We start from the raw sequence: 10,125 nt of genomic DNA, 5'->3' as shown, positions 1-10,125 counted from the left end.
AAATGTCATCAATTAGTAGAACCCATGGTTTACTGAGGAAATGGTAAGAGAGCTTGTTCTTGTGAAAATTGATGTAAAGTGTCTCACTGCACACACTGTACAGCGTCCTGACACATTTCCAAACCCACAGGCACAGTCAGAAAGCATAAAAGCCACACACTCTTTGTTCCATCTCCTTCAATTAAAGTTGGCTTAACTACTTGCCTAATCCAAGAACCCTCGGTGAGAAACCATTACAGAGGAGACACTGAACACAGCAAATAAACACATTACACAGCACTGCTCTCAAAAACTCACAGAGCAAGCGTCGCTTTTCATACAGGCGAAAAAGGAAAGATTTCGAAAAAGCTGTACCTTTGCTTTTAGCTAGAAGAGGAGGAGGAGGCAGGAGAGAACAGAGGATCCACGGCGAGAGAGCCCAGGCAGGGAAGAAGAAGAGGAGATGTAAGTCCAAATACACCAAACGTTTCAATGTATATATTATTACATGTCATGAAGAAAAATGCATGTACGACTGTAATGCAACTGACCACCAAACACCTTATACATCTGCATCAGGCATTACAGAATCTTTGAATGAAACAACAAGGCTGCCCTACGAAGGCCCCGAGCTCTACACAGAGTGTTAACATTTAATCACTTTAACGCTGAACTAATATCACGTCTACTCTAGCTTGGGGGAAAAACGATATGGGCTGTTTATCAGTCAGTGATGTGTCAGAGCGTCAGTCTGGAGTTTTCATCGAAATATGAATTTGACAGTCGCTTCATAGAGCATCTTTTTCAAAGTAGAGGAAAATTGCTTCAATTAATTTTTTTACTATGAAAGAACATCACAGTTATGCATAGCAGAGTAAATGTTGATTATTACTTTTAATATTAAATCATGGATTAAAAAAAAAAAACTGGAGACCAATATGTAGTTTAATTGCTATTTTTTTTTCTGTTGTCTCCTTTTGAGTACAGTATTTGAGTAAAGGTACTTTGTTACTCTCCAACACTGTCAGAGGATGAAAAGTGTTCCTCTTGCTGCAGACCACCGGAACGTTTTGGGATGATTAGTTTCAAATATTTGTACTTGTTGTGGAAAGTGTTTACCAGATTACACATTTACAAATGGATTGATGATCTTTTCACACAAGAGATAATCCTCCATACCTTCTTTTTATGAGGATAATATATTCATGGCTTTGTAGGGCAGTCAAGTTAAATATTAAAATCCCAATGTATGTAAACCATGCATTTTCACAATCCACACCAGAGCATCCAGCTCGACACTGCAAAAAAACAGAAGATGGAAGGAGGCATACCTTGTTCCGCCATCATATGTGCGAGGCCTTGAGAGGTGGAACGAGGGATAAAGAGAGGGAAGGGGGAGAAAGACAGAGAACACTTAAGAAAGAGCACACTAAGTTTCAATACTCTGTGGTATTGTGATGATACATGTTTTTCACAGGAGGCAAAGCATGGCATCAGAACAGGTCACACAGAGCTTTCTTCAGTAGAAACACCAGCATGTTAGTACAAGTGATATTTAGCCTCCTTTCTTTCTTGAGTTCAATAACAGAGCTCACATTTTCTGACCTGCTGCAGGGATTTAAATCTGCAATACCTTATAAATCAATATATATATTGTAACATAAATGTTGCTTGCCTAAGGTGGGCAAGCATAATTTAAAAAAGGGCAAAGGTAACAGACATACTGAAAAATCAAGATGTATAAAGCCACTAAACATTCTGTCAAGCTTCCCATAAGGAAAGGAAGCATGAGATCTTAGTCGCCTTTACAATGAATACAGCAACAGTTGTTTCTCATCTGTTTTCTACTGTTTTCAGGTATGACTGGCACACTTTTAATTACATCATCACTTTGCTTCTTGTTCTACCCAATAGTAAGATACTGGCAAATAATTGCAGTATCATTTGTTACGTTAAAAAATGTATAGTTAAGCGCCCTTCTTTCAGGCAACAGCTGTTTACATGCAATTGCTCATTTCAGAAAACAAACTGATAACAGCTAAGTCTCAGTGCATCTTATATACCTGAAATGAATTATTTTAAGCTGGTAAGATTGGAAGTTGCCTCAAAGAGCAGAATCACTGGGTTTTATTGCATATATGAAAACTGCAGCTACACAAACAATTGATATGGTGTCATGTGTTTAACGTTTTTTCATTTAAACTCACCTGGCATATTGTTGTTGACCTCTGGAATACAGGGAGACAGAGAAAATAAGCACACAAAGCCAGCATTAGAAACACTCTTATTACTTGCATGTTGATTATCATGCAAAAATAAAATACACATAATAGTCCATACAGAGGGCTGGCAGTGGGCACAGCCATGTGTATTTTATTCACAATGCAGAAGGTTTCAGCCATGAGCGTGAAAGCTTCAGCAGTCTGGAACTGCCATTCACTTCCATTTGGTGACATTCAGAGAGACTTATATCCATGTATTAAAACACTGAAGACACACACTTTCATTAGGCCTACATTTGATCATTTTTATCAGGTTCTGGTTATAAATGATAGACATAAAACAAAAAAGCAACAAAACCCAAAACACTGTGTAAGGGACTGAACAAACAAAAGAAGAACAGAATAAAGTGCCTGAGTTCCTGTTCACAGTGGCTGAAATGATGTCCAAAGTGATAGATCAAACACCATGCTGATAATTGAGTTGTTGCAGCCATGGGGGCCCTAACACTAGATCCTGGATCAGCCTGGAAACAATGAATAGCAGCAAAACTTTTTGAAATATGACTGACCATTTTTTAAGCTTTTATTTTAGAATAAAGTGGTTGTCAAGTCGACATTTTGATTAAGGTTGGGTGACAGATAAACAGTCCGATATCAAAAAAATATCACCGCCTGAACGGTGCTGCAGAAAAACACTCAGTCAAACAACATCAAGTGGGCTGTCTTGACAGGTCAATACCCCCCTGAGAGGGCCGCCCATCTGCCAGTGTGCCCGCAGGACACATTTAAATGATGGTATCATTTTGATCTATTCCCACTTTATTTTAAGTCAAGGACTGACTTATATTTAGGTCAGTAATCTACCCCTTTTTTAAATTTTAATACAATATAGAGAGGATAATAGCAAATAACATATGACTAATCATCTACACATAGTTATCTAATAATGACATGCTGGAATTATTGGATAATTGAAAGGTCGATGTAAAAGAAAAATGATTGCTTATGACATAATTGAGCTCATGTACAAAATGGGTAAGATCATTGACCTATGGTGGTTACAGTTAATATATACAGTAGGCCATCCCTTGTTCCTGACTCTGTTCAAAAGTCAGGAACATATTCTGCAGAGGCAATAATGTTTCACTGGGGATACATTATTGAGCACAGTTGATATGAATACTACATTTCATTTTGCCACTGGACTTTTAATGGCCTTTAATCAATAAAGATGAATATTGTGTGTGTGTGTGTGTGTGTGTGTGTGTGTGTGTGTGTGTGTGTGTGTGTGTGTGTGTGTGTGTGTGTGTGTGTGTGTGTGTGTGTGTGTCGAAAGACAGAGATAGAAACTTGCGAACATATACATATTTAATAATGTATCAATCAACACACTAATCAAATACTCATAGTTAGAACTGGCAGGATTCAGCTCGATACAATTACATCAGGGAGCTCACAACTATGTGTTTCTGTCCTGAACCAAACCAATCTATATCCTCCAGCTCCCCTTGAAAATTGATTCCCGAAAAGAAATCCAAGCAGACCATCATTCTTTGGGTTAACTCACCTGCATTTAGAAAACTGTATGTATTCATCGTTGGACACATCATCTAAGTGAGAGTGTGACTCTCTTTTAATTCAATACCTAAAAGGTGGCGGAGGACAGCGAGGGATTACAGCTCAACGTGGATTACTTAAAGGGATGATTCATCATGTGTTGGATGAAGTGGGAGTGCAGTGATCAATGAACAATTTCTAAATATTCTCTCTTTCATTAGTGCTGGCTTAGCCGATTGTTTCCTGCACGTCATTAACATGGAAGGTAAATCAGCAAATGGAAGGTGTGTGTAGTACACACACAATCCCCTCAGGATAAAAGCCTTAGTCCATACGGGGCTGAGGGCTCTATTATAACTGTTTTTATCATCAATATTGTAACAACCATAATCTCCTCACGGACCGCTTCCACCAGCAGCCATGTTTCATGTATGAACATTAGGGAGCTCCGGGGGGCTCCTGAAGCCATCTGCTCTGTAGAGTCAAAGGCCTGGGACTGGACTGGTGACAGCATCACGGCACTGACACTTGATAGACAGGGGAATACAAATCCAGAGATTTTCTGGAGGTAGTTTCTGTGTTAGTACAACTCTTCCTGAGCCTCTCATGGTGGTTCCAGTTCCTTCTTTCTGACCTTAGCTGGGAGAATTGCCGACATTTGGCTGTTGACCTGACACAACATAGTGGGTATTTGATAGGCTGACTGCAGTATTTGCAGACTTTATTTATGTATTTATTTTTATTTTTAGTTCAACATATCTGTCCACCACAATAAAAAAAGGCAAGTTGTTTATTGTTAAGTGACAAAGCACTATAGTGGCCATGTGAATACAGACGTTGTTCAGCAAGGGACAAAGAGTAAATAGTGACATGTTTTTATGGAAGCAGAAAGTTTTGGAGGATGGATTAACATCATCATCTTTCATCATGACAACCGCAAGGTAAACAGTGCAAAATGTCGTTAACATTATAAAGAACGTAACCTGCACTGGCATTAATTTGATTTGCTGATGCAGTGTATTGCTTGATTATTTTACATTGTCCTTAAACTATTTGCATCCATACCCTCCATTCCAATGCCTGAGAGGGCCCAGTTTTTTTCATGCAGGGCCCAATGTGGAGTGAATACAGCCTAATGTTTCCTCTTTGAGTAAGTATTTCATTTGAAGCATCTGTGTCACAAGTTAGACACTTCTATTATTGTTTGTTTGGTTTGGCTCATCTAAACTCTCCTGTCATTTCAGATCCCGCCTTCCTCCAGGCCCTTGTAATCAGCTCACTTCCCTCACCTGGTCTCCCCAGCCCTTCCCCTCACCTGTTACTCATTCCTTCATCACTCCACAGTATTTATACCACCTCACTATCACTTGTCCTTTGCCAGATTGTCTTGTCTTTTCCGCCAAGCTCTCCAGTGAGTGTTGGTCTCTAGCCTAGATTTTTGTCCTGCCCGGTTTTTGATCCCTGACTGCCTGTTTACGGACCTCGAGTTCTAGCCTGCTCCCTGTCTGGTTTTGGTTGCCTGTCTGAAGGATTTCCTGGTTTTGACCCTGCCTGTCCTGACCTGAATAAACTGAACATTGCAAAACACTGGTTGTATCTGAGTCGTGCTATTGGGTTCTGATCTGTACCTGTGATCGTGACAATCAGCTGGAAGGGCTGAGTTTGTTTAGAGGTGAATTAATTACTGAATGAAAGAGTGAAGGCAGTAGAGTTGTGGATGAGTGACTGATAGAAATGTGCTGTAAAGGTAATTCTATGTTTTACTTTGAGAGTCATTTTATGTACAGTATCTCCCATTCTCCCATTCTATCAGGTTCAGGTTTTGTTTTAAGCCATGATTTGTTCTTTCCTTGTTAAAAAAGGTAGAGCAAGGGTTCAAAATGAAGGCAATCCACCAATCTGTATCAGCAAGCCTCATTAAGCACATAATCTATCCCTTAACAATCAGCAAAGCAGATCCTCTCAGGGCTGCTGGAGTTCCAGGCTTCCACTAACCGAACAGTGCCGGGCAGGAGGCAGAGAGAGAGGAGAGCCTGACGTAAATCAACTCTGGGAACACATTCCTACGTGAGTGCTCTCCATCAAGGTGGGGAAAGGCAGCCTATCAACCTACAAGGGTCACCAACACGCCTGCATCACAGCGCCGAGGAGGGAGGAGTGTGTGTGGGAGTTTTAGGTAGAAAACTTTGTGAGGAAGAAGAAGTCACATGTAGAGCAGATCTTAATGTGGTGGAGGAAAACATTTTTATTTAAAATGTTTGTATTTAGAACAATCATGGTACACTGTCGAAAGCTGGGGACATTTTGCTCGGTATATTGGTGGTCATGTGAGGATGATGCCTAATGATCTAGGGCAGTGTTTCCCAACCTGGGGGGTGCCAAAGATTGCAGGGGGGGCGCCAGGCCTCAGATGATTTGAGGCCAAATATCATATTTAGATTTTCTTTTTTACATTTTTTTTTTTTTACATATAATTGTAAGGCAATACATGATTGTCACTAAAAGCCTTGTCTCTACATTACAATAAAATATACAAAATAATTGATTAATTAATTTTAATAAAAATTCAAGGTAGTAGCTATTATAGGCATAAAAAGACAGAAATGTATAATTAGTTCTTTAATAGAAATGTTTCTTCTGCCTGTAAAGTGTCCAAACCGGGCTTTTCTGGATAAGCACATTTTTAAAACATAGTCATTGTCCATGCCGGTTTCAGATTATTTGTCACAGTTGCTCCGATCAGATTGGTCTCCTCAATTTTGTAGAATATTTACGACTTTTGAATCCACATAAACACATCGGCCAAACACCTTTGGCTGCGTCCCGGGGACTTGGCATCGGCCCAAATGAGATGTAAATTACATATTTGTGCCAGGTTAAAAAAGAAAGTCGAAGATGCTGGGAATAAATAGCTAAACAAATATATTTAAACAAATGACCTCTGATCTGAGTTAATTAAATGGAAAAGACGACTCTCTCATCTAAATTGTATTGATTATCTCATAAGGAGTGAGGTAATTGTCTACTCTTCAGCTGCTGGTTTGGAAAGGCTGAAGAATGTGTATTGATTGTGAATAACTAAGAAGATAACAGTTTTTTTAACGCACAGATAACGAGCAGATGGATTCCTGCTCCCTTTCCATGTGCAGACTACATGTTCACCAATCACCACCACAAAACAGCCATTATCACTGTTCTGTGCTCAGGATTCATTATTATTATTAAAGCAAGTGAAAGCGCATTTCATTTGGCCAGCAGAGAGGAAGGCTGGGGGAAATGAGTAAAGGGATTTATTTTAATCTAAATCAATTTTGGTCTCAGTAAAGCCGGCTGCAGAGTGATTGAAACACTGCTCTAGCAAAATTCTCAGCACAAAAGGATGCGATACAAAACACCTGCCATCTTGTGATTTGGTGAAGAAAGGGGCCCAGGAGGCCCCATTCTCTCTATAGGCATCCTTATCACTGCCTGCAGGACCCATGCTATTAACCTGTGCTTCACTGGCAAACTGTGCTTAGATAAGCTTTCTGATTTTACAGCTAAGACACACACACACACACACACACACACACACACACACACACACACACACACACACATGATTATATATGCTGCACACACACAACACACACACACACACACACACACACACACACACACACACACACACACACACACACACACACACACACACACACCGGGATAATAGTAATCATTGTGAGAGCCAATCAGGCCCACAGAGTGCGCAACCTCACAGCTCATGATAGACGGGTAATATGAGAAACGATGGTGAGACTAGAGAGATCAAATGTTGAGTAATGTGGAGAACACTGAAAGGTGAAGATGTTAATGATGTTTGTCTTTAACATCTCTGTAGGGTAACTTGACAAAGTGATTGACACTGGACAAGTTCAAATCAGATGAATTACTGTACTACAACAACAACAACAACAACAACAACTAAATGGGTTTTCATCCAAGCGTGACTGGTGCAGCTCTCCAAATGTGAACTAACACTCAATGAAGCAAGCTCTTCTTTTTGATTTTGCTTTAACTGGCTTTGTAATCTCTGAATCATTGGCCACATCTCTAATTTGTTCAGCCTCTCAAATCAAGCCTCTAGGAAGGCAATTTTGGCATAATGCCCACAGATGAAATTGCAACGATTAAAAGTTTAAAATGGAAAACAAAAATAAATGTAGCTAAATTCAAATTTAAAGTAAATGAGTGTGTTTCATAGTTGGAGTGCTGCCAGGGGGAATGAGAGCTGGGTCAGACTTTAAAGTTACCTTCACTGCAGAAGCGGCCCCTGTATTCGGTTTTGGAGCAGTCACATACAGGCTCCCCATCCACCACTGAGCATGTGCCGCCATTCTCACACGGGTTCACCGTGCACCACCCCTCCGACTCCAGGGGCACCTTAAGGCTTCCCAGGAACAGGGGCTGTGAAATGCCATATTTGAGGTCTGTTATTGTGCCCCTGAAGGGCTGCATGTTTCGCACCGTAGGCAGTGTGAGCGCACCGTTGCGGATATCCTGAGGCACTCCACCCAGGAACAGATCACTGACTATCTTCATGAACACACGCTGAGGCCGCACCTCGTCTGCTTTGGCCTGGCCGTCCAGGACCAGCACTGTGCGCAGGTTATACCTGCTCAGAGAGGCGAAGTGCCAGCTGCCGTCGTCCACCCGTCTGTTGGCCACTACTGTGGTCTCGGCACAGTCGATGCTGAATCCCAGCTGCAGCCTGCCCTCCACCACCGACAGCTGCAGATAGTCACAGTAGCCTCCATCGTCAAAGTACAGCAGCAGCGCCTCCGAAGCCTCCATCTTAAACTGGAAGCTGAGGTCACCACGGGTGCTGGCATCCCAGCGGAGGTAGCGTGCCCACTGACCTTGTGTGCCTAAAAATTCCAGTCCCAAACATGTGCTGAGAAACACCTGCAGCCGGATAGAAAACCCTACGAGACCCATTGCTGCAGAGAAAGTATTAATCCAAGAAGATGTCTGAAGGGGGTGCAGTCAGATTGAAATCTTCGGATGGTTCCACAGGTTCATTCACAATATGTGCAGATATATATTCTGATAAATATTTCTTACAAAAATACGTTTTAAAAGGGGAAAGGGCAGTAGCAGGTGAACAGTCGTTGTGGTTAACAGTCTTAGGTTTACATCAGTAAATTGTCTGGTAGTTGCAAGGCAGTGGTCATATGGAGGAATAGTTGGTGTTCTCCTTAGAGTTGATGATTTTATTACTAGTAATCGTTTTTTATGTTTTAGGACAGATGTAATCAAAACTCATGGTGTAAGGTTTGATGGAAAGGACCTTTATGGATAACAGGGCAGGTGGAAGTTCCCCCTTGATGTTGTCTGGTAGGATCCACTGTCCTCTTCTGGTTCCATCACTGTCAGAAAAAGAGAGGCAGAGCGTTACAACAGGTCATTCAGCACTAAGAGCACAACACACATCTTAGGTGTATTTTGCATCTATCTTATAAAAAGAGCACATTTTATGTATGTATTCAATCTTAAGACGTTACTTTACAAAAAGGTGCTCTGAGAGAAGAAAAAGCTTCAGCAGCTACATTAATACAAATCATCAATGGTATAGGTACATGGTATAAGTACAAGTAAAGGTACTTTAGTTAAGAAAATATGCTAATACTATTAATGATGATATCATGTATTGAACTATGCGTTATTTTACTAGTAGCAGGTTGTTGGGTACAGCTGAACTGTTAGGCTCACCCTTACCTTTCACATGGTCACATTGTGTTTGCTGTCATTTGAAGGTCTGAATAAAAATATTGTCTATAGCTGACTGAGGCTAGAATGTTGTATTTTATAGTACATGGGATTTATTGTAGTTTTTTATTATGGTATTGAATTGTTCTCAAGAATCATGAAATTGTATTGGTTTGGTATCAACTGCTACATTTCTGAGAGGGGTCTGCCTGCAGGCCTCCACTCTCAGGACAGTTCCAGTGCAGGCTCCACTGTCAGGACACCTCCACTCTCAGTAAAGGAAGTGTCGATTCTGACGAACAAGTTTTTTTCCCCGCCTCCCGAAGGACTCGTCTGATGGAAGTTTTCAAATCACAATGGAGACTCATCACGAAGGTGATGAGTCCGCTCACCATGCACTTTGGGACAGCCTTGGTCAAGCCCTTTTGACCCCCCCAGCCTGGTTCTCGTAAAAGTTGACTTTTTTCGCTCAAATGACACCATGGAGGAATGTAACGGGAGTTGACAGGGGACTCTGCCCGCCTCATGAGTGCTTATTTTCGGACACTTTTTTTCACTTTCCCCCCTATTTTCCCCGGTTTTATTATTTTTTAGGCTATTTCACCAGATTTCTACCGGGGAC

At 41.1% G+C, this 10,125-nt stretch overlaps 1 protein-coding gene across 1 annotated transcript; it reads right to left on the bottom strand.

Moving 5' to 3' along the window:
* Positions 1-233: 233 nt before the first annotated feature.
* LOC104960642 (neurexin-3a-like) lies at positions 234-9,167 on the bottom strand. Its single transcript, XM_010788731.1, has 5 exons — positions 8,048-9,167; positions 2,187-2,207; positions 1,311-1,337; positions 355-366; positions 234-247 (listed from the first exon to the last, which is right to left on the bottom strand). The coding sequence occupies exons 1-5, from the start codon at positions 8,730-8,732 to the stop codon at positions 234-236; spliced, it is 759 nt and encodes a 252-aa protein (XP_010787033.1). The 5' UTR covers positions 8,733-9,167.
* Between the last annotated feature and the right edge of the window lie 958 nt (positions 9,168-10,125).

The sequence above is a fragment of the Notothenia coriiceps genome, unplaced genomic scaffold (assembly GCF_000735185.1).
Source record: "Notothenia coriiceps isolate Sejong01 unplaced genomic scaffold, NC01 NC01_scaffold00032113, whole genome shotgun sequence".
Taxonomy (NCBI): Eukaryota; Metazoa; Chordata; class Actinopteri; order Perciformes; family Nototheniidae; genus Notothenia; species Notothenia coriiceps.
Note: the sequence above shows the minus strand (reverse complement) of the source record. Positions and strands in the feature narration are given on the sequence as shown.

Excerpts from the sequence above, each read along its gene's own strand:
- LOC104960642 (XM_010788731.1), bottom strand. The coding sequence starts at position 8,732 with ATGGGTCTCGTAGGGTTTTCTATCCGGCTGCAGGTGTTTCTCAGCACA. Across the intron at positions 2,208-8,047 it reads GGGCCGCTTCTGCAGTGAAG|AGGTCAACAACAATATGCCA; the intron begins GTAACTTTAAAG and ends CCTGTATTCCAG. Across the intron at positions 1,338-2,186 it reads GGTCAACAACAATATGCCAG|GCCTCGCACATATGATGGCG; the intron begins GTGAGTTTAAAT and ends CCACCTCTCAAG.